This window comes from Sapajus apella, unplaced genomic scaffold (assembly GCF_009761245.1).
Source record: "Sapajus apella isolate SASKATOON/1434 unplaced genomic scaffold, GSC_monkey_1.0 scaffold99, whole genome shotgun sequence".
Classification (NCBI taxonomy): domain Eukaryota; kingdom Metazoa; phylum Chordata; class Mammalia; order Primates; family Cebidae; genus Sapajus; species Sapajus apella.
The window spans coordinates 1,757,247-1,781,022 of record NW_022437039.1 but is presented as its reverse complement, the minus strand read 5'-3'; the positions used below and the strand labels follow the sequence as shown (position 1 = coordinate 1,781,022).

Below are 23,776 nucleotides of genomic sequence, written 5' to 3'. Positions count from 1 at the left end.
CGTGAGAGGTTTTGATATAGGCATGCAGTTCGTAAGAATCACATTATGTAAATTGGGGTCTCCGTCCTTCAAGCATTTATCCTTTTTGTTAAAAACAATCTCATTATACTCTTTTAGTTACTTTTTTTTTTTTTTTTTGAGACGGAGTCTCGCTCAGTCTCCCAGGCTGGAGTGACGTGGCGCTGTCTCGGCTCACTGCAACCTCCGCTTTCCAGGTTCAAACGATTCTCCTGCTTCAGCCTCCCGAGTAGCTGGGACTACAGGCGTGTGCCAGCACGCCCGGGTAATTTGTTTTGTATTTTTTCGTAGAGACGGGGTTTCATCGTGTTATCCAGGATGATCTCGATCTCCTGATCTCGTGATCCACCTGCCTTGGCCTCCCAAAGTGTTGGGATCACAGGTGTGAGCCACTACACTCGGCCCCAAGTGCTACTTTATACCACACCTGTAAAGTAACACTGGGGATGGGACGCTTTAGTTTTTCTTGCTCTGTTGCCCAGGCTGGAGTGCAGTGGGTTGATAGCAGCTCACTGCAACCGCCTCTCGGGTTCAAGCAGTTTTCCTCCCTCAGCCTCCTGAGTAGCTGGTACTATAGGCTCCCGTCACCACACCCAGCTAATTTTTGTATTTTTTGTAGAGATGGGATTTCACCACGTTGGCCAGGCTGGTCTCGAACTGCTGGCCTCAAGTGGTCCGTCAGGCTGGGTCTGGTTCTGATTATCCTTAAGAGCTTTGGGGGTGTCAGGCATGTAAGTCTCCAATAAATAGAGAACATGGCCCCACCCTGCCGGATGCCTTTGGAGTGGAAGAGACACGCCCAGTGAAGTCTTGAGTTGGGGTACCGAAGGGACTCTGAACCTGACCCTCAGCTCTTCTGGTTTCTTATTCAGGTTCTGTTGGCCAGGACTGTTCATGGTGGGCTTCTCACCTGCAAAGTGAGGGAAGGGGTATGATCTTGGGCTCTGTTAGCCGAAGAGGTGGTGGTTCCAGGAAGGAGGGCTTTGCTTGCCCCACCACACCTACACACACACTCACCAAAGGCCTGTGAAGTGTTGGTCCCCCATATTGGTGGCTTATTTCTTTAGCCATCTTGGCTGTCACCTGGGGCTTGGAAGCCTGTTTTAGTAGAAGCTGAGGTCCTAATTGCATCTTTTAACTACCATAGCACCTGTAGGTCATCAGAACCTGACAAGGCCCTTGTTTTCTCCTCCGCTCCCTTTCCTGCCCTTGTTTTTTTGGCACTCGTATACCTAAGGGATTCCTGGTGTGCCGTTACTGGTGTGGGCCCGTCTTGGGGAAGGTGTTACCACACCAGTTTACTGGCCTGTTATATTTCCTCCATATCTCTCTCTTCAAAGGATGCCTAAGTGGATTCCTGTTCAGTTGATCTCTGCTGAGTGCCACTAGTCACATCCTAGTTTCTGTGCTGGGGAATTGCTTTCTTCTTCAGAAAAATTTATTTTTCTTCACTTTTTTGAAATTTTAAATTTCATAACCATTCCAGAATTTTTTTTTTTTTTTTTTTTTTTAAGACAGAGTCTTGCCCTGTCGCCAGGCTGGAGTGCAGTGGCACAATCTCGGCTCACTGCAACCTCTACCTCCTGGGTTCAAGAAGTTCTTCCACCTAGCCTCCCGAGTAGCTGGGACCACAGGCGCATGCCACCACACCTGGCTAATTTTTGTATTTTTAGTAGAGACAGGGTTTCACCATGTTGGCCAGGATGGTCTCGATCTCTTGACCTTGTGATCTGCCCGCCTTGGCCTCCCAAAGTGCTGGGATTACAGGTGTAAGCTACTGCGCCCGGCCTAGAAAAATTAATTGATATTTAAAATTTACAGGTCAGGTGAGGTGGCTTATGCCTGTAATTCCAGCACTTTGAGATGCCGAGGCAGGCTGATCACTTGAGGTCAGGAGTTCAAGACCAGCCTGGCCAACATGGTGAAACCCTGTCTCTACTAAAAATACAAAAATTAGCCTGGCATGATCGTGCACACCTGTAATCCCAGCTATTCAGGTGTCTGAGGCGCAAGAAGCTCTTGAACGCAGGAGGCAGAGGTTGCAATGAGCTGGAATCACACTATTGCATTCCAACCTTGGCAACAGAGCGAGATTGTCTCAAAAAAATAAGTAATATTTACCCACAGTAAAATTTTGGTGTTCAGTTCTGTGGGTTTTCATAAAGGCATATAGTCACAGATCCACCATTACAGCCATGCAGAAGAGGTCTGTCATCCTCCAAATTCCCTCTTTGTTCCAACCTTCAACCCTTTAATTTTGCCTTTTCCAGAATGTCACTTAAGTGAAATTAGGTGGTAAGCAGGCATCTTTCATTTAGCGTAAAGTGTTTGAAATTTGTTCATGTGTTGCTTGTCAACTATTGGATCCTTGTGCTTAATGCTGAGTAGCATCCATTATACGGATGTGCCACAGTTTATCCATTTTTCCATGTGTCATAACAGCAGCTTTTTTAGATATCATGACCTTGTTAGACAGTGAGGCACTAGGGATTGGAGTTGCTAAGGCGCAGAGCTGATTTTTTTGAGATGAAGTCTTGCTCTGTCGCCCAGGCTGAAGTGCAATGGTGCAATCTCCGCTCACTGCAACTTCCGCCTTCCTTGTTCTAGTGATTCTCCTGTCTCAGCCTCCCTAGGAGCTGGGAATACAGGCGTGTGCCACCACACGCAGCTACTTTTTGTATTTTTAGTAGAGGCAGGGTTTCATCATGTTGGCCAGGCTGGTCTTGTACTCCTGATGTCCGGTGATCTGCCCGCCTCGGCCTTCCAAAGTGCTGGGATTATAGGCGTGAGCCACTGCACCTGGCTCGAGCTGAATTTTGATGTAACTCCAAACTCAGGGTTCTTCCCCACCACATCAAGGAGCTGATTTGGTTAAATAACCCAATTAGTATTTCTTTACTGTCTATCTAAGAGGTTGTCAGGTTCCTCGGGTTGATGGAAAATTCTCTTTTACCTGGTGCCTGCAGATGGAAGGAGGAGAACGTACTCTACAGTTAATGCCTCAACATATATGCCCCTCTTTTCCGGTATGGTAACAAGCTCACCAGATTTAGCATTGATGGGACTACCCAAACCATACACTGTTTAAGCAAAGAAACTTGTCTAAATTACTCCCAGGATTGACTGCATTGGGTTATCAGTCTGCTAGGGTAGTGGCATAGCAGGGGCAGGACCAGCCTGTTGCATGCCCTGGAACAGTCAGCCAGGAAAGATCTAACCCTTGGGCCTTCCTCTGCAGTGATGTCCGAGCTCAGTGATGAAGCCAGCGAGCCGGAACTCCTGAACCGCAGCTTGTCCATGTGGCATGGGCTAGGGGCGCAGGTTAGCCAGGAGGAGCTGGACGTCCCCCTGGATCTTCACACAGCTGCCTCCATCGGCCAGTATGAAGTGGTGAAGGAATGTGTGCAGCGGTAAGAGATCTAGGGGAACTTCCCTCTCACATTTTGAGTAGCCCAGTGATGGCTTCGAATCTCGTGTGATGGAGCTTTGCACACATTTGTGGATGTTTAATGCTTGTGGAGCAGGGTTATCTCAGGCAGCTGTCAGTAATTATGCTGGGGACTGACAAAGTTTTTATTGCTAGGAGGAAAAAGAGGGTGTAAACTTGGATCAGAAGCTTGTAAATAGTCATTCTTTTTTTTTTTTTTTGAGATGGAGTTTCACTCATGTTACCCAGGCTGGAGTGCAATGGCGCGATCTCGACTCACTGCAACCTCCGCCTCCTGGGTTCAGGCAATTCTCCTGCCTCAGCCTCTTGAGTAGCTGGGATTACAGGCACGCACCACCATGCCCAGCTAATGTTTTGTATTTTTAGTAGAGACGGGGTTTCACCATGTTGACCAGGATGGTCTCGATCTCTTGACCTCGTCATCCATCCGCCTCGGCCTCCCAAAGTGCTGGGATTACAGGCTTGAGCCACTGCGCCCGGCTGTAAATAGTCATTCTTTAGCCAGAGTAATTTTATTCACTGGTTGCAGAAATGCTCAAACAAGCAAAATAAAGATAAAAGACGGAAAGTGATGGCCAGGCGCTGTGGCTCATGCCTGTAATCCCAACACTTTGGGACACCAAGGCGGGTGGGTCACTTGAGGTCAGGAGTTTGAGACCAGCCAGGACAACATAGTGAAACCGCATCGCTACTAAAAATACAAAAATTAGCTGGGTGTGGTGGCACGCACCTATAATCAGCTACTCGTGAGGCTGAGGCAGGAGCATCACTTGAACCAGGGAGGCAGAAGTTGCATTGAGCCGAGATTGTGCCATGCACTCCAGCCTGGGCAACAGAGTGAGACTCCATCTCAAAAAAAGAAAAAAGAAAGTGATGCCCCTCTGGCCCTCTTTTCCTGGAGGGTTCATCCCATCACTGTTCCCCTCTAGCTTCTGCCATGAAGGAGGAGAGAGGCCGAGCTTTGAGCACCTCTGGGGAATGGCCTCCTGACCTCACTGCCCACCTGCCCTTTACTAATCTGTACATAATAATTAGAGACAAAAAGCCCCTGGCAGGGCCCACAGCTGCGTCTTGCCTGTAGTAGGATGTGATCATCTTGTTTTTGGAAAAGGGTCTCCTCCCCTCCACCCCCTTATGTTCCACACATACTGTGCTTACTCTTTCTGCTGGTTCTCATTTGATACTGTGGTGCAGCAACCTCTCTCCCTATTTCCACCTGCCTCTTCCAGTTCCTGGTGAGCCAAAGCAAAGCCTTGCCGAAGCCCCAGGTCTCCGGTACCCAAGTTGTGGCCCTCACTTAGACATACCCAGCCCATGGAGCGCTGGGGCACCTTGGTACAGGGCGGTCTGTGGTGCCCCCTCCACAGGAGGCTGTAGGCACAGACAGCTGGGTATGTAGTCAGTGCAGCCCCTCACAGGGCCACATTTGGAATTCTCAGGCTCTTAAGTCTTCAGGTGTCCTGTTAAGATGCAGAGTCCAGAACAGCTCCACAGAAGAGCAGGGGGAGGTGTTTGTGTTCTAATGAGATTTCGACAGTACCTGAAGCAGAGGCTTGCTGACAGTGAGAACAGGATGGGGCCCGAGGGGAGCTAGGGGCATCAGAAGAGGGGGTAGGGCTGAATGGGGAGTAGTGAGAGAGCCCCAGAGAGATGCTCTGCTGCTGTGTAAAGGAAGACAGTGTTAGGACGAGCTGGGTGTGTTCCAGCCCTGTTGCAGAAGCATCTCCACATGGCTCCCCTGGCAGGAGCTGCCCCTGCACCCTGGTATCAGGACCTTCTGGAATGGCTCCCTGGGCATGCGTCCCAGAGTCACTGGGGCATGCCAGGAAAGTAGTTGCCTTGTGTGGTCTAATAAGAGAATCACACTAGAGGCACAAATCCTGGGGTTTGATCACCAGTTGTTACCCCCACTGCGAGCAATAATTGGAGAAGGGAAAAAAGGCCCGTGGGTGTTAACTGGGCAGGATGCCAGGTAACTATGCAAGTAGGTTTTTTTTTTTTTTTTTTTTTTTTTTTTTTTGAGAATGCGGTCTTGCTCTGTTGCCAGGCTAGAGTACAGTGGCTCAATCTCGGCTCACTGCAACCTCCACCTCCCAGGTTCAAGTGATCCTCTTGCCTCAGCCTCCTGAGTAGCTGGGATTACAGGTGCATGCCACCACGCCCAGCTAATTTTTGTATTTTTGGTAGAGACAGGGTTTCACCATGTTGGCCAGGATGATCTCGATCTCCTGAGCTCTTGATCTACCTGCCTTGGCCTCCCAAAGTGCTGGGATTACAGGCGTGAACCACTGTGCCCACCCACAAATTGGTATGATTTTAAAATGTAACTCCCTTGTCCCAATCCCAGAGTCAGGGCTGGGAACCCCACAGCTTTTTTTTTTCACAGAAAAATACATTTTCAGAATTTTAATGGAAATCAGTGAGGAAGATGGGATTCTTTGATCACAGATTTTTCTAGAATGTTTCTTTCTTTCTTTTGAGACAGTTTCACTCTTGTTGCTCAGGATGGAGTGCAGTGGCATAATCTCAGCTCACTGCAACCTTTGCCTCCTGGGTTCAAGTCATTCTCTCGGCTTAGCCTCCCAAGTAGCTGGTATCATAGGCATGTGCCATCATTCCCGTGTAATTTTGTATTTTTAGTAGAGACAAGGTTTTTTCGTGTTGGCCAGGCTCATCTCGAACTCCTGACCTCAGGTGATCCGCCCGCCTCGGCTTCCCAAATTGCTGGGATTACAGGTGTGAGCCCTTGAGCCCAGCCTCAAGAATGTTTCTTTAGGGTGAGGTGACAAGGGATGAATCAGGGGCAGTGGAGTCCCATCTGCTCCTCTACAGCCAGCACTGGGCTGGTAGATGTGTGTCCTGTGGTGGTCAGGGTTTTTCAACTGGGCTGTGTTGACAATCCAGCCTGGATCATTCTTTGCTGTGAGGGCTGTCCTGGGCACTGTAGGATGTTTCACGGTAGCCTTGGCCTCCACCTGCTAAATGCCAGCAGCTCTTTCCTGTCCAGTTGTAAGAACCAAAAATGTTACCAGATGTTGCCTGATATCCCCTGCTTGAGTGCCATCTGTCTATCTGGTGGTGTGAAAGAAGAACGTAGCTGGTCTTGGGCTAGGAGGATGTGAAAGCAGAGCAGGGAGATGAAGGCTCAGGGCCTCACAGGCAGTGTACAAGCAACTGTCAGCATTTCTGTGCCTACCTGCCCCCAGCCCCCACAACATACAGGACGGCAGGTAACTTCTGTTTCCTGTCGGCTCATTCCGTCTGGCTTAGCCTCGCCACCAGCTTTGGTAAACCACACATGCGAGGCGGCTGGGCTTGTCTAGCATATCTTGCGTTTGTTTAGGAGAGAGTTAGATTTGAATAAGAAGAATGGTGGTGGCTGGACCCCGCTGATGTATGCCTCCTACATTGGCCACGACACCATCGTGCACCTGCTGCTGGAGGCGGGGGTGAGTGTGAATGTGCCGACCCCAGAAGGGCAGACTCCACTGATGCTGGCCTCCAGCTGTGGCAACGAGAGCATCGCCTACTTTCTCCTCCAGGTGAGCTACGAGGGAACTCAGGTCCAGACACCTGAGGGGCTCCCTGGCCGCCCTGACAGAGACGCGAAGCACTGCAGGCCATGGTGTGCGTGTGTGCTCGTGTAATCACTTCTGATTCTTGCAGCATGGCCGCCTGGAGGGCGCCCGCCCCACACAGAGGAGATGAGGCCGTAACACACATTCTGTGTTCTCTTGAAGCAAGGTGCAGAGCTGGAAATGAAAGACATCCAGGGCTGGACAGCCCTCTTCCACTGCACCAGCGCCGGGCACCAGCACATGGTCAGGTTCCTCTTGGACAGTGGAGCCAATGCCAACGTAAGGTGATTGCCATGTCTTTAGTGGCCTAGCTGTTGTCTGACTCTAAGGAGGGCGGCTCTAGAAGCAGCTAACGAGAGTCTAGGGCCACTCTGCTTCAGCACAAGAGGCTCAACATGAGAAATAGAATGAGAGTCCTGCCAGGCCGGTCTTTTCCGCATCTGTGAGGTGACGTTGTTTGCATCTCTTCAGGCCCTCTGAGCTTCCTTTTTCTTATCTGAAACCCACTTGGGTCATAGAGTTGTAAGAATTACATGTTTTATTGTATGCCAGGGGCCTAACACAGTGAATGGCATTTTAAATGTCATATTTACATGCAAATTCCTTCTGCTTTCTTGTTTTTTGTATGGATGAGGTGAGGTGATGCTTTAAAAACAGTCATGAGTTTTATAAGTTGGAAGTGGGATTGTTGTCTAAAGCTTGTCGTGATGGTAATTACCTTTGAACAAATGCTGCGGGTACCAATGCAGCACCTACTCTGGCTGTGATGCATCCTAAGATGCCATATAATTTTGTATGCCACTAAGAAAGAAAAAGTATGCTACTAATGAACATTCAGCTTGCCTGTTGATTTAAAGACATGTTCTGACTTCAGAGATGTTAAAATGTGAACACTGTGTGTCTTAGAATGGATGAAAACCAGCGTTTCCCATGCATGGTTCCTATCTTCTAGACCAGCATGAGACAAGAAGGGATTCGGAAGCCCTCTGAAGTCAGTGCCGAGTTAGCATAACCAATCACGGAAGCAAGCTACAGGAGCTAAGCATAGCAAGGACAGCTTAGATTATTAGTACTTGACCTTTTCAGAGAGGGTTCGTGGAGGACTTGAAGCTAGGATTTGGATGAATCGATGGGAGATGTTGGCTTTCTGTGAGGAGTGAAGAGTCAGAACCGCTTTTCAAATATGATTGAGTTGGAGATTTCAGAGGTAGCAGGTGGGAATAGCCAAGAGGAGGGATGATAGGCAGACTCTGTCTTTAAGACAAAGACCAGCCCTCAGGAGAGACACCAGAAGAGTAAATGGAGCTGATGTGTTATATTTACCTTTTTCATCTCACCTGTTAATTCTTGAGAGGGAGAGAGAGTATTCTACACTTAGGGATCCGTGACTCGTGCACTACCCTGGGTTTATCTTCAGCAGTAAGTTTTTGCCTGTCGGAACTGGGCTCTGCCAATCGTCTGACTGTGGCCCACATCTTGCAGGGAGCCGATATATGGATTTACTCCTTTGATGGAAGCAGCTGCAGCTGGCCATGAAATAATCGTGCAGTATTTTCTGAATCATGTAAGTTACCCTGTTTATTAGCCTGTAATGTAGTCACAGCAAATGAGGAATATTACTGAAGTGTAAGCAATTACAGAATTTTCTTTTGCACAGAAATAACTGCCCTTCATTAATTTATTCAACACATTTTCATTGAATGTCTGTTGACTCCCGGTGTTGAGCAGTGCTTAGACATTAAGGGTACAGTGGTAAGTAAAAATAGACACCTCTTCCTATAATTATTTTGAAAATACTATTTGAAAAGTTTGGAAAAATACTTTTTTTTTTTTTTTTTTTGGGGGGGGCGGGGGACGGAGTTTTGCTCGTTACCCAGGCTGGAGTGCAGTGGCGCGATCTCGGCTCACCGCAACCTCCGCCTCCTGGGTTCAGGCAATTCTCCTGCCTCAGCCTCCTGAGTAGCTGGGATTACAGGCACGCGCCACCATGCCCAGCTAATTTTTTGTATTTTTAGTAGAGACGGGGTTTCACCATGTTGACCAGGATGGTCTCGATCTCTTGACCTCTTGATCCACCCGCCTCGGCCTCCCAAAGTGCTGGGATTACAGGCTTGAGCCACCGCGCCCGGCGGAAAAATACTTTTAATAGCCCTCATAATCCTGTCACTTGGAAAAATTATACAGAATAAGAAGGCAGAGTTCTTCCTCTCTTTTTCCGCCTCCTTAAGATACCCACTTGGTTTGAGAAAGAGCCGCACTAGGATTCTCCTCTGCTTGGAAAGGTGTGTCTGTAGGCAAGTGTGCGCACATTGCTTTGTGTTTGAACAAAGTGCGATTCTGTGTATATTCTGTAACTTACAGACATCTCATACACATCTTTACAGCATTCCATGTACAGTCTACCTCAGGTAATTTAATGAGTTTCTTATTAGTAAAAACTTAGTTTTTAACATTTTGCAGTTTTAAACAGTGCTCTAAGAATATCCTTTTACACAAAGCTTTAACACATTTGCAGTTATTTTGTATATTGTATTTCTATTTTATTTTATTAATTTATTTTTTTGAGACAGGGTCTTGCCCTTTGGCCCAGGCTGGAATTCAGTGGTGAGATCATGGCTCATTGTAGCCTCAACCTCCCGGGCTCAAGTGATCCTCCCACCTCAGCCTCTGAGCAGCTGGGACCACAGGTGCATGCCACCATGCCCAGCTATTTATTTATTTATAGAGATGGGAGTCTCAGTATGTTGTGGAGGCTAGTCTTGAATTCCTGAGCTCAAGTGATCCTCCCACCTCAACCTCACAAAGTGCTGGGATTACAGGTGCAATCCTGTTTGCACAGAACCTTGTACATAAATGTTCATAGCAGTATTATTCATAATTGCTAAAAAGTAGAAACAACCCAAATGTCCATCTACTGAGGAATTGATAAAATATGTATCTATATAGCAGGATATTATTCGGCCACACAAAGTAGTGAAGTACTGACACATGCTACGCCGTGGATGAACCTTGAAGCATTAGGCTTGGCCAGGTGCAGTTGCTCACACCTGTAATCCCAGGACTTTGGGAGGCTGAGGCCAGAGGATCGCTTGAGCCCTGGAGTTAGAGGTTTCACTGAGTTAGGATTGCACCACTGCACCCCAGTCTGGGTCACAGAGTGAGATCCTGTCTTAAAAAGAAAGAGAAAAGGAAAACATGAGGCTCAGTGAAAGAAGCCAGACACAAAAGGCCACGTACTGTATAATTTTATTCTTATGAAATGTCCAGAAGCAGCAAATAGAAAATAGATGAGTGGTTTCCTGGGTCTCGGAGGATGGGAAGATATGGGAGATAAAAATGTGCTGAAATTGTTTGTAGTGATGGTTGAACAACCGTGAATGCACTAGAAGCCATTGAATCGTACATTGTAAATGGATGAATTGTTGGTATGTGGATTATATTTTCATAAGGCTGTTAAACCCAGTACACAGGAGTTCAGGTGGTCCTAATGAATTCCCTCCTCCAAGGTCTCCTGTCTTGCCCACTAGTCATATACAAAGGCACCCTTTTTCTCAGGTCCTCACCAGCCGTGATGTCAGTCAGCTTTTTAAGTTTTTGTCACTTTGGGAGAATTGTGGCATCTAATTTTAACTGGTCCTTGTTAGTGTAGTTGAACTTTTTTTTTTTTTTTGAGACAGTGTCTTACTCTCTTGCCCAGGCTGGAGTGCAGTGGCGCCATCTCGGCTCACTGCAACCTCTGCCTTCCCGGGTTCAAGCAATTCTCCTGCCTCAGCCTTCTGAGTAGCTGGGACTGCAGGTACATGCCGCCATGCCCAGCTAATTGTTTGTATTTTAGTAGATACAGGGTTTCACTGTGGTACCCTGGCTGCTCTCAAACTCCTCAGCTCAGGCAGTCACCTGCCTTGGCCTCCCAAAGTGCTAGGATTATAGACATAAGTCATCATGCCCAGCCAGTTGAAGATTTTTAAATACATCTGTTGGTCATTTGTATTTCTCTTAAGAATTGTCTCTTTATAGCCCAATTTTCTATTGGCTAGTTTGTTGTTTTTCTCACTTACTGATGGGAATTTCTTAAATAATGAAATTTTCACATGATATCTCTTTTTAACAAAGAATTTTGGGACAGAACATTCATGTGGTACACATGCAGACCGGAAGGTGGGTACACTGCAGGCCTGCCCCCATCCTGCCTACATCTCCTTGGTACCTTCCCCACGAGCATCTCTGTTAGTACACCTATACACGTGCATGGTCCTGCCCCATGCACAGCTGCTCTCATCTTGGATTTTTTCTTTTCATTTTTTATAGAGACGGGGTTTCATCATGTTGGTCAGGCTGGTCTCGGACTCCTGATCTGGTAATCCACCCGCCTCGGCCTTCCAAAGTGCTGGAATTACAGGCATGAGCCACCGCGCCTGACTCATCTTGTGTTTTTTAAAACATAATCATGAAGATTGTTCTGTATTGGTGTATAAAGAGATGGGTTCAGGTGCAGTGGTTCACGCCTGTAATCCCAGCACTTTGAGAGGCCAAGGCAGATGGATCACTTCAGGTCCGGAGTTTGAGGCCAGCCTGGCCAACATGATGAAACCCAATCTGTACTAAAAATACAAAAATTAGCTGGGCATGGTGGCAGGTGCCTGTAATCCCAGCTACTTGGGAGACTGATACAGGCGAATCACTTGAGCCTGGGAGGTGGAGGTTGCAATGAGCCTAGATGATACTACTGCACTCCAGTCTGTCTCAAAAATAAATAAATAAATAGATGGGATCTTGTTCTGTCACGCAGGCTGGAGTGCAGTGGTGCAATCTCAGCTCACTACAGCCTTCACCTCTTGGACTCAAGTGATCCTCCTGCCTCAGCCTCCCAAGTAACTGGGACTATAGATGGGTGCCATCAGGCCCAGCCGATTTTTGTATTTTTTTTTTTTTTTTTTTTTTGTAGGGACAGGTTTTTGCCATATTGCCCAAGCTGGTCTTGAACTCCTGAGCTCTGGTAGTTCACCTGCCTCAGTCTCCCAAAGCACTCGGATTACAGGCGTGAATCAATGCACCTAGCCCCCACTCTTCTTTTTTTTTTTTTTTTTTTTTTTTTTATGGTGGCATGGTATTTCCTGTAGGGATGAATCAGAGTTTCTATAGCAATAATCTGCAGCTAGAATTAGGTCACTCCCAACCATTTGCTGTTATGCACAGCACTGTGCAGAATATCTCTGCATATGTGTCTGTAAACCTGTGTGACCACATCTGTACGGTCCAGTACAAAGGCAGAAGTTTTGGGTGAAGTGTAAGTACAGTCTTAATGTGGATGCCAAAGTGCCATCTTACACTCCCACCACAGTAAGAATCATGCATCCTAAACTATGAAGCACTGAAGAGTACAGTGGTAAGATAGTCAGCCATACAAACCCGGTACCTGTGTATGACACACATTAACATCTTGCCTCATCTGCCTCAGTTTTCTCCCGTTCTGTTTGTAAGGGACACAACTAAAGTCCCCTTTATGTGCCTTTCTGTCCCATCCACCTTCCTCCTTTTCCAGAGGGAACCACTCTCCAGCTGCTGCTGTGTACCTCTCCTGTCCCTGATTGATACTTTCATCGCATACTGTGTGTCCTTATGCTATGTGCAGACTTGTTTTGAATCTTTAAAGATGGATGCAAATAGCATATCAGGTTGTGTGTGTCATGGTTGTATGTGTCATTCAGCAACGTGTTGGCTTGTGCAGCAGAATGCAGTCTTAACAGCTCTGTGTGTGGAGGGATGCATCAGTCACCTTCATCCTTTCCTTTATTAGTGGGCTCTTAAGTTGGGTTCCACTTTCCTCTCCTGACAGTGCTGCCATTGACATATCTTTCTTTCTTTCTTTTTTTTTTTTTTGTTTTTGTTTTTGTTTTTGTTTTTGTTTTTTTTGAGACAGAGTATTGCTCTGTCCCCAGGCTGGAGTGCAGTAGCGCCTCTTGGTTCATTGCAACTTCTGCCCCCTGGGTTCAAGCAATTTTTCTGCCTGAGCCTCGAGTAGCTGGGACTACAGGAGCATGCCAACATGCTTGACTAATTTTTTGTATTTTTAGTAGAGATGGGGTTTCACCGTGTTAGCCAGGATATTCTTAATCTCCTGACCTTGTCATCCACCCATCTCAACCTCCCAAAGTGCTGGGATTACAGGCATGAGCCACTGTGCCCGGCCCAATACTTCATTGTGTATTTCCTAAAAGCAGGATAAAATTTGCTTTGCCAGTCACACAAAATTATCAAACTCAGGAACTCAACAGTGAGTTCTTCCTCCAGCACTTTAATCAAGAATCAAGGTGTTGGTCAATTCCAGGTGATTGCTTGGTGAGGTTGGGGAGGACTGGCAGCAGGTGGCCCGATGGCCTGGAGGCTAGTGGGCAAGCGCTGCCTGGAAGCTCCTCTCCCCCACATTCTTCCTGCCACCCAGTTGTTAGACTACCTGGAGCCAGAGGAGGGGGCCCACCCAGTTTCCTGGCCTGCACCTTCAGAGCTGGGCTCCATTTCTGGAGGGTGGAGTACTGGGCAAGGCTGGGCATCCTATGCTCTTTGCCAGGGGAAGAAAGGCCTGGGGCTGCTTTCCTTGTCCCCCGTTTCCCTTCTGCCAGTGGGGCCAAGCTCCAGGAGCTCAGTCAGGAGAAGATGGTCTGGATCTGTTTGGGCCTCTCTCTTTAAGAGAAAGTTGATTTCTACTTTCCAGATAGTCTCGTTCCAGAGTCTCTAAACTTTCTGATCCCACCTTCATGTTAAAATAAATTACCATGTGTCTCTCTAGTAATATAGACATTAAAATAGGAGAAAAAATTATTTTAAAGCTTAAGTAGATAAAAATGTATTTTCATGTCAGGCACAGTGGCTCATGCCGGTAATCCCAGCACTTTTGGAGGCCGAAGTGGGAGGATCACTTGAGGGTGGGAGTTGGAGACCACTAGGGATAATACAGGGAGACTTTGTCTCTTCATTAAAAAAAAAAAAAAAAAAAAAAAAATGGCTGGGCGTGGTGGCTCAGGCCTGTAATTCTAGCACTTTGGGAGGCCGAGGCAGGCAGATCACCTGAGATCAGGACTCAAGACCAGCCTGGCCAACATGGTGAAGCCCTGTCTCTACTAAAAGTACAAAAATTAGCTGGGCACAATGGCAGGTACCAGTAATTCTAGCTACTCTGGGGGCTAAGGTGGGAGAATCGCTTGAACCTGCAAGGCAGAGGTTGAAGTGAGCCAAGTTCATGCCATCATACTGCAGCCTGAGAGACAGAGCAAGACTCCATCTCAAAAAAAAATTAGCCAGTTATGGTGTGTGTTTGTAATGCCAGGGGGGCTATGATGGGAGGATCGCTTGAGCTGGGAAGGTCAGCGCTAAAGTGAGCCACGATAGTGCCAGTATACTCCAGCCTGGGCTACAGAGTGAGATTCTGCCTCAAAAAAAAAAAACACAAACAGATAAGGAGTGAAAATCCTACAGTAAAGAGGCTACTGTTTTTTTTCTGGTTAAAACCTTGGGGTTCATTCTATCAAACGTAAACTGGAAACTTGTTGTTGAGATGGTGTCTTCCTCTGTTGACCAGTCTGGAGTGCAGTGGCTCACTGCAACCTCCGCCTCCCGGGTTCAAGTGGTTCTCCTGCCTCAGCCTCCCGAGCAGCTGGGATTACAGGTGCGTGCCATCATTCCTCACTAATTTTTTGTGTTTTTAGTAGATGCGGGGTTTCACCATGTTGTCTAGGCTGGTCTCAAACTCCTGACCTCAAGTGATCTGCCCACCTCAACCTTCCAAAGTGCTGGATTACACGTGTGAGCCACTGTGCCCAGCCAAGAAATTATTTTTTATTTTTGAGACGAATCTTGCTCTATCGCCCAGGCTGGAGTGTGGTGGCATGATCCTGGCTCACCGCAGTCTTCACCTCCTGGGCTCAAGTGATTCTCCTGCCTCAGCTTCCCAAGTAACTGGGACTACAGGTATGCGCCACCTTGCCCGGCTGCTTTTTTATTTTTAGTAGAGATGGGGTTTCATCATGTTGGCCAGGCTGCTCTTGAACTCCTGATGTCAGGTGATCTACTCGTCTTAGCCTCCCAGTGCTGGGATTATAGGCTTTAGCCTCCTTGCCCAGACTATAAATTATTATTATTTTTTTTTTTTAGAGATGGGGTCTCGCTATGTTGCCCAGGCCGGAGTGCAGTGACTCTTCACAGGCTTGATCCCACTATTGATTAATACGGGAGTTTTGACCTGCTCTGCTTCCGACCTAGGCTGGTTCACCCTTCCTTAGGCAACATGGTGGTCCCCCACTCCTGGGAGGTCACCATATTGATGCCGAACTTAGTGCGGACACTCAATCAGCATAGCGCACTACAGCCCAGAACTCCTGGGCTCAAGCGATCTTCCACCCTCAGCCTTCTGGGTAGCTGGGACTTATAGGCACGTGCCAGTGCTCCCAGCTATAAATTATATTACTTTTTTTGGGATGGAGTCTCACTCTGTCACCCAGGCTGGAGCACAGTGGCGTGATCTCAGTTCACTGTCTCAGCCTCCCAAAGTGCTGGGATTACAGGTATGAGCCACCGGGCCTGGCCTATAAATTATTTTGTAAGGCTGGAAGTTTCATAGTTAAATTTTAGTCAGAGTTGAAAGTAGGGTAGGGTGTAGGGCTGAGGGCCCCACAGGGTCGTGGGGTGTGCCTTATGCTGTGCTGTGGCGCAGGATCTGAGAAATAAAGAGACAGGACACAGAAGTACAAGGAAAACGCAGCTGGGCTCGGGGGCCACACCACCTATAAGTGGAGTCAGGTGAGGCCCCGAATGTCCGGAAGCATGCGTATTTATTGTGTATAGGTTAGGGGACAGGGCAGTGAGTGAAGTCATCTTTAAGGATAGTGATAGGGTCGTGAGCAATAAAACATGGGGTCCACCCCCATTAGGTCACCTAGGCTGGGAGCTGGACAGTGCACAGCAAGGGGCCCATTCCCATGAAGGCAAGGGCCGTGTGCAGTAAGAGGTCCACCCCCATTAGGTCACCAAGGCTTGAAGGTGGGCTGTGTGCAGTGAAGAGGCTACAGTATGCAGTACTTCTATCTATGGGCAAACTACTAAGAAGATTTATAGGAGGATGCTTTAAGTCACATAGCAGTGACGAGCTGTTAAGGTTACCACCACCTTCTGGCAGCTTCCAGTGGGTTCTATGGGAAGATGCTTTTCAAGCAGCACAGTACCAAGAGCTGATAAAGTTCACAGTCACCAAGGTGGATTGCCGGTCTGAGGGCAGCCTTCCACAAGAACTGGAGCAAGGTCCCACAACTCCTTTATGAGGAGGAGTGGCTCTCGCCCCAAGCCTGTCATACAGTGGGTATCTTTACAATACTGAACGCTGCTGCCTGGGCCATGGATTCTTGTCCTGGTATAACTGTTTGTCCCTTAAATCATGCTCTGCACTGTATCTGCTCTAGGCATTCCTCCGATTATAAGCTGCTTATTCCTTAATTCATGCTCTGTACTGTGTCCACTCTAGGCATTCCTCCGATTATGAGCTAAGATATAATTATAGGTATATATGTAGGGAAATATTCTTTAGGCACTCATACTATCAACTATTATATGATTATATATAGAGGATTATATAAAGGGATTCCTCAAGCCCTATTTCTATAAACTAATATAGGATTATGTAAACGATTATATAAAAGGAAATAGCTGAGTAGTAACACTATAAAGTGAGATATTCAAGCCCTAACTGTGCCAGGGTTCTGCTTAGCTCTCATTCCTCGGTGCCCATATGAGGGGTTACCCACAGTGGGGGGCAGTCTAGAAAGTAAAACTCCTTAGGCTTTGTGAAAACCCACTTTTTTCATGTATCCTTGCCCAGAGACCGCCTCTGCCCCCCTCACTGACTCTATGTGGGTGTCAGGGTTGAGGTTGCCTGGTCTCATGGGAGAGCTAGTTGCAGTATGGATGATAGCAGAACTACTTAAGGGTTGTAATTCTTCTGTATTTTTTTGAGACAGAGTCTTGCTCTGTCGCCCAGGCTCGAGCGCAGTGACATGATCTCAGCTCACTGCAACCTCCTCCTTCTGGGTTCAAGCGATTTTCCTGCCTCAGCCTCCCCAATAGCTGGGATTATAGGTGTGTGCCACCATGCCTGACTAATTTTTGTATTTTTAGTAGAGACAGGGTTTCACCATGTTGGTCAGGCTTTTCTTGAACTCCTGACTTCAGGTGATCTGCCAACCACGGCCTCCCGAAGTGCTGGGATTACTGGGTGTGCCCCCTTTCCCCGGTTTTTTTTTTTTTTTTTTTGAGATGAAGTCTCCCTCTGTCACCCAGGTTAGAGTGCAGTGGCGTGATCTTGGCTCACTGCAACCTCCGCCTCCTGAGTTCAAGTGATTCTCTTACCTCAGCCTCCCCGAGTAGCTGGAGCTGGAGGTGTGGGCCACCACGCCCAGCTAATTTTTTTTGTATTTTTAGAAGAGATGAGGTTTTACCACATTGGCCAGGCTAGTCTTGAACTCTTGACCTCAGGTGATCCACCTGACTCGGCCACCAAAAGTGCTGGTATTACAGGTGTGAGCCACTGCACCCAACCTGTGATTTCCACCCCTCACCTTTTTTTTTTTTTTTTTTTTGAGACGGAGTCTTGTTCTGTCACCAGGCGCCAGGCTGGAGTGCAGTGACACAATCTTGGCTCACTGCAACCTCCGCCTCCCAGGTTCAAGCGAGTCTCCTGCCTCAGTCTCCCAAGTCGCTGGGACTACAGGTACATGCTGCCATGCTTAGCTCATTTTTATATTTTTAGTAGAGACGGGGTTTCACCATGTTGGCAGGGATGGTTTTGATCTCTTGGCCTCGTGGTTCACCCGCCTTGGCCTCCCAGAGTGCTGGGATTACACATGTGAGCCATCACGCCCTGCTGATTCTTAAGTGATGTGTAGGGATCACTTTCTCTACTGGGCCCAAGACCATTAGTTGATCCTAGTTTTTCAGAATGGAGAGGGGGGAAGTACGTACATAAACGTTTATTATACAGTTGATAAATACTTGCTATTAATGAACTGGAAAATACAGTGGCTCAAAAGGAAAATGAAAGTTACTTATTCAGAGACAGCATGTGTTAATGCATAGACAAGTGACCTGGGTTTTTCTTTTTTTTTAATCTTTTATTTATTATTTTTTTTTTTGTAGAGATGAGGTTTCACCATTTTGACCAAGATGGTCTCGATCTCTTGACCAGGTGATCCACCCACTTCGGCCGCCCAAAGTGCCGGGATTGTAGGTGTGAGCCACCGTGCCCGGCTGTGACCTGGGTTTTTCTAGATGTAGATATTGTGTGAGAGTGGAATCATGCTCTATAAAATGTTTTGTAATCTGCTTTTTTCTCTTTTTCTTTCCTTTTTTTTTTAAATCTGGAACGCCTCACTAATTTGCGTGTCATCCTTGCACAGGGGCCATGCTAATCTCTGTTTCGTTCCAATTTGAGTATATGTGCTGCCAAAGTGAGCACTCCTTATTTTTGTGTTTTGAGATGGAGTCTTGCTCTGTCACCCAGGCTGGAGTGCAGTGGTGCGATCTTGTCTCACTGCAACCTCTGCCTCCCAGATTCAAGCAGTTCTCCTGCATCAGCCTCTCGAGTAGCTGGGACTACAGGCGCACACCACCACCCAGGTAATTTTTGTACTTTTAGTAGAGACAGGGTTTTGCCGTGTTGGCCAGGCTGGTCTCGAATTCCTGACCTCAGATGATCTGCCCATCTCAGCCTCCCAAATGCTGGGATTATAGGCATGAGCCACAGCACCTGGCCTGGCTTTTTTTTCTGTTGATGATATTTTGTGCACCCTAGTACCTGCAGGTACTCCCACCCACCACATATGGGTGGGAGGCACTGTTTTCTGGATATGCTCTTATGTAGCTCACTAATCTCTTAATTTAGGTTCTTTCTAATTCTCACTATGCTAAATGCTGCAGTGAAAATTCTAAATTTCAGTGAATGTCCTGCATTATTTTCTTTGGGGCCACTGCAGTTCAGCCTGGGTGACAGAGTAAGATCCCATCTCAAAAAAAAAAAAAAAAAAAAGGAAACATGTTTATGGTAGTACATTTTAAAAACACAGAAGATTGGAAAATTGGAAAAATCCTCATCAAAAATAATAAATAACTTAAAGATAATATTTTGGGCATGTTACCTTCCAGTATTGTTTTTTGTGTACTTGTTTTGTCTCATTTTGCTGCAGTTGTAATGTATGCATAGTTTTGTATCATATTCCTTTTTTAGTTTTTTGAGACAAAGTCTCGCTCTATTGCCCACGCTGGACTGCAGCTGCGCAATCTCAGCTTGCTGCAGCGTTGCCCTCTGGGGCTTAAGTGATCCTCCTGCCTCAGCCTCCTGAGTAGCTGGGACTATAGGCATGTGCCATCACACGCTGCTCATTTTTATTAAAGATGCTCCCCCTTGCCTGGCTCTCACATGCTCCTCTGAGTTTTGGCTCTTGCTTCCCTGTCTCCCCAGCTGCCTGGTCTAACAGTAGAGACAGACAGTTCCAGTGCACTAAAATCATGCTGTATTGATTAGAGGTTGTTGTTGTTGTTGTTGTTGTTGTTGTTTTCCCGAGATGGAGTCTCACTCTGTCACCCAGGCTGGATTGTAGTGGTGCAGTCTCGGCTCACTGCAACCTCCACCTCCCGGGTTCAAGTGATTCTCCTGCCTCAGCCTCCTGAGTAGCAGGGACTGACTACAGGCGTGCGCTACCATCCCTGGATAATTTTTTGTATTTTTAGTCGATGGGGCTTCACTGTGTTAGCCAGGATGGTCTTGATCTCCTAACCTCATGATACACCCACCTCGGCCTCCCAAAGTGCTGGGATTATAGGAAACACCCACTGCGCCTGGCCAGAGTTGTCATTGTTTTTGTAGAGATGGGATCTTGCTTTGTTGCCCAGGTTCTCCAACTCCTGAACCTGAGTGATCCACCTGCCTTGGCCTCCCAAATGCTACAATTACAGGCATGAGCCTCGTTTGGCCATGATCCTTTTTTCAACTTGATTACACAGCTGTTTGTAAATGTCATCATTTATGGCAGTAATATAGCTGACTTCTCATCCCCCTGAGCATTTGTCTCTAGGTACATTTTCATTATTGTGAACATGTTGTGCCAAACATCTTTGTGCACTGAAGCTTTCTTTGTATTTAGGGCTGTTTCCTTAGAGTCATAGAAGTGGAATTGTTGTGCTGCAAGACCTGTAAATACATTATAGAGCTTTGGATAAAAGTTATGAATTCTGCTTCAGAGGGTGGTGCTTTCATTCTGAATGTGGTTTAAAAGGCTGCTTCTCGGCCAGGGGCGGTGGCTCAAGCCTGTAATCCCAGCACTTTGGGAGGCCGAGGCGGGTGGATCACAAGGTCAAGAGATCGAGACCATCCTGGTCAACATGGTGAAACCCCGTCTCTACTAAAAATACAAAAAATTAGCTGGGATTACAGGCACGTGCCACCATGCCCAGCTAATTTTTTGTATTTTTAGTAGAGACGGGGGTTGCGGTGAGCCGAGATCGCGCCATTGCACTCCAGCCTGGGTAACAAGAGCGAAACTCCGTCTCAAAAAAAAAAAAAAAAAAAAAAAGGCTGCTTCTGTTGTGAACTGCTGTCTCCAGTTTTCTTTGAAGAGAAGCAAAGCGAGTGGCACACAGCCTAGGCGCAGAAGGTGAAGGCTGGGCTCCCCCTGCAAGTGAGAGCTTGAACATGGCAGGCAGCAGTGGGAAGCCGAGAGCCGCTGCAGCTGGGAGGTGACTCCCCAGCCCCCCTCATCCTTGTCACTAAGAAGATAGTGAGAGCAAAACTTGTGGCTGTGATGCAGACAAGCCTGCCCCTCTTTCTCATGTAGACATGATTTTTCGCACACAGAGAGGCAGTAAAAAGCCAGCTCTCTTCCCAGCCACCAGCCCAGGAAGCGCAGGTGCTTTGAAGGAGAGGCCCCTAACCCTCCTTTCATGGACATTTGCAGGGAGTCAAGGTGGACGCAAGAGACCACAGTGGAGCCACAGCCCGGATGCTGGCCAAGCAGTACGGACACATGAAGATCGTGGCCTTGATGGACACTCACTCACCCTCTCTGCCCAAGAGCCTCTATCGGAGCCCAGGTACCCGCACCTGCCAGCTGCACTCTGCTGGGGTCTGTGGTTGTCTTGAGCTTTAGGTAACTTGGCAGAGAAAGATGCCCCCCCACCTGCAGCCAGGCATGGTGTCTCACGCCTGTAATCTCAACAGTTTGGAAGGCTGAGGCAGGAGGATCACTTGAAGTCAGGAGTTCAAGACCAGCCTGCCCAACATGGTAAAACCCTGTCTCTACTTAAAAATACAAAAAAAAAAAAAATCAGAAATCTACCAGGGATATCGCCAGGAGCTCCAGCTACTCAGGAGACTGAGGCATGAGAATCACTTGAACCCAGGAGGTGGAAGTTGCAGTGATCCAAGATCCTGCCACTGCACTCCAGCCTGCGTGACACAGCGAGACTCTCTCAAAAAAAAAAAGAAAGAACAGGAAAGGTACCCCCCACTTCCCTGGCTCCCACCTGCTCCTCTGAGATTTGGCTCTGCCTCCCCCAGCCACTTCCATGGCAAGGTTGAGGCTGCTGCTGTAACAGGAGAGAAAGTTGGTTACAGTGGAGTGTGGCACCAAAACCAGAAGCTTTCTGTAGCATGCCTTACCACTGCGTAGGCCAGTCCACTCTTAGTTTTCTGTTTTCCGTTTCCTGAGCTATGGCTTGTTTATTTTTCTATATGAACTTGAATATCAACTTGTCTAGCTCCTTTAAAATAGTATTAATATTTTTATTGAGATTGTGAAAAATTTATAAGTTAACTGTATCTTTGTGATGCTGAGTTGTCCTATGCAAGAACGAAGAATGTCTTCTTGTTCCAGTGTACTTCTGGGTCTTGCAGGAGGGTTTTACATTTTTCTTCATCTACATTTTGCATATGACTTAAGGTTATTCGTAAGAGTTTGGTCATCTTTGTTGCTGTTGTAAATGGGGTTTTCCCTACCATTATATCCTTTTTTCCCCCCAACTCTCAGGGTATTAATTACTCAGTGCTCTTTATTTTGTATTTACTTTTTATTTCAGCAGGTTTTTGGGGAACAGGTGGTGGTTGGATACATGAATAAGTTTTTTTGTTTTTTTTTTTTTTTTTTTCTTTTTTTTTTTCTTTTTGAGACAGAGTCTCACTCTTTTGCCTAGGCTGGAGTGCAGTGGTGCGATCTTGGCTCACCACAACCTCTGCCTCCCAGATTCAAGTGATTCTTCTGCCTCAGCCTCCCAAGTAGCTGGGATTACAGGTGCGTGCCACCATGCCAAGCTAATTTTTGTTTTTTTAGTAGAGACAGGATTTCACCATGTTGGCCAGGATGGTCTCCATCTCTGACCTCATGATCCCCGCTGCCTTGCATTCCCAAAGAGCTGGGATTACAGGCGTGAGCCACTGAGCCTGACCATGAGTAAGTTCTGTAGTGGTGTCATTATATTGTCAGTGCATTTGAAGGCAGTGGATTTCTGCAAACTAATTTTATGTTCTGCTACCTTATGGAATTCTTCTATTGGTTAGGTTAGTTTTGTTATTGATTCTTCAGGGGTTTACAGGTGTACTACCATATAATATTTAAATATCAATGGATACACTGCTTCCTGATGATTCTTGTGACTCTGACTGTTGAATTGCATTGTTCTTTTGTTTAGTTGTTAACACCTCTAGACCATTGTTCAACATCATGGAGACAGTATGCATCCTTACCTTGGTCCTGATCTTAGTGGAAATGCCGCCACATTACGTGAAAGGCTGGTTTTAAAAGGGAAGGCATATGTTATTTTAGCATATTAACAAAGCACTGGCTGGGCGCCTGTAATTCTAGCACTTTGGGAGGCCGAGGCGGGTGGATCACCAGGTCAGGAGTTCAAGACCAGCCTGGCCAAGATAGTGAAACCCCGTCTCTACTAAAAATACAAAAGTTAGCCAGGCATGGTGGCAGGTGCCTCTAATCCCAGCTACTCAGGAGGCTGAGGCAGAGAATTGCTTGAACCCTGCATGCAGAGGTTGCAGTGAGCAGAGATCACGCCACTGCACTCCAGCCTGGGCAACAGAGTGAGACTCATCTCAAAAAACAAAAGTATTCATCAGTTCTTCTATTCTTGAGTATTGTTTTATAGGAGTCACTACTGAATTTTCTTTCCACATCTTCGGAGACGACTGGAATGTTACCTGTAGCTCTAGTCATATGGTAGATTATCTTCATGAACCTCCTAATAATGAATCAACCTTACATTCTTGGCTGAAATCTCACATGTTGTATTATTTTAATGTGCTTTTAAATTGTTTATTAATATTTGGTACTTTTCTACGGATATACATTCATCAGTGATATTGGTCTATAATTTTTTTTTTTCTTTTGAGACAGAGTCTTGCACTGTTGCCTAGGCCAGAGTGGAGTGGTGAGATCTCAGTTCACTGCAACCTCCGCCCATAGGGTTCAAGCAATTCTCCTCCCGCAGTCTCCAGAGTAGCTGGGATCACACATGTTTACCACTATACCCAGCTAATTTTTGTATTTTTAGTAGAGATGGGGTTTCACCATGTTGGCCAGGTTGGTCTTGAACTCCTGACCTCTGGTGATCTGCCCGCCTCAGCCTTCCAAAGTGCTGGGATTAGAGGCCTGAGCCACCATCCCCGGCCTGGGCTATAATTTTCTATTTT

General features: G+C 47.0%; 1 protein-coding gene and 1 non-coding gene across 12 annotated transcripts in view; one reads left to right on the top strand and one right to left on the bottom strand.

Moving 5' to 3' along the window:
• The window catches only part of ANKS3 (ankyrin repeat and sterile alpha motif domain containing 3), a 38,339-nt gene that overhangs the window by 568 nt on the left and 13,995 nt on the right, over positions 1-23,776 (top strand). For 5 of the 11 annotated variants that reach the window (XR_004262563.1, XM_032258006.1, XM_032258004.1 and 2 more), the window contains exons 2-6: positions 3,257-3,428; positions 6,810-7,008; positions 7,207-7,328; positions 8,527-8,608; positions 21,036-21,171. Coding sequence is in view for 9 of the 11 variants with exons in the window: in XM_032258006.1 (XP_032113897.1) it covers positions 3,259-3,428; positions 6,810-7,008; positions 7,207-7,328; positions 8,527-8,608; positions 21,036-21,171 (709 nt within the window). In the remaining 2 variants the exon portion in view is untranslated. Of the gene's footprint in view, positions 1-265; positions 284-3,256; positions 3,429-6,809; positions 7,009-7,132; positions 7,329-8,526; positions 8,609-21,035; positions 21,172-23,776 lie in introns of those variants that run through there. The other 6 variants (XM_032258010.1, XM_032258008.1, XM_032258011.1 and 3 more) reach the window with 3 other exon arrangements.
• On the bottom strand, positions 18,438-18,541 carry LOC116536344. Its single transcript, XR_004262584.1, has one exon. It is a non-coding gene; the product is annotated as a U6 spliceosomal RNA (small nuclear RNA).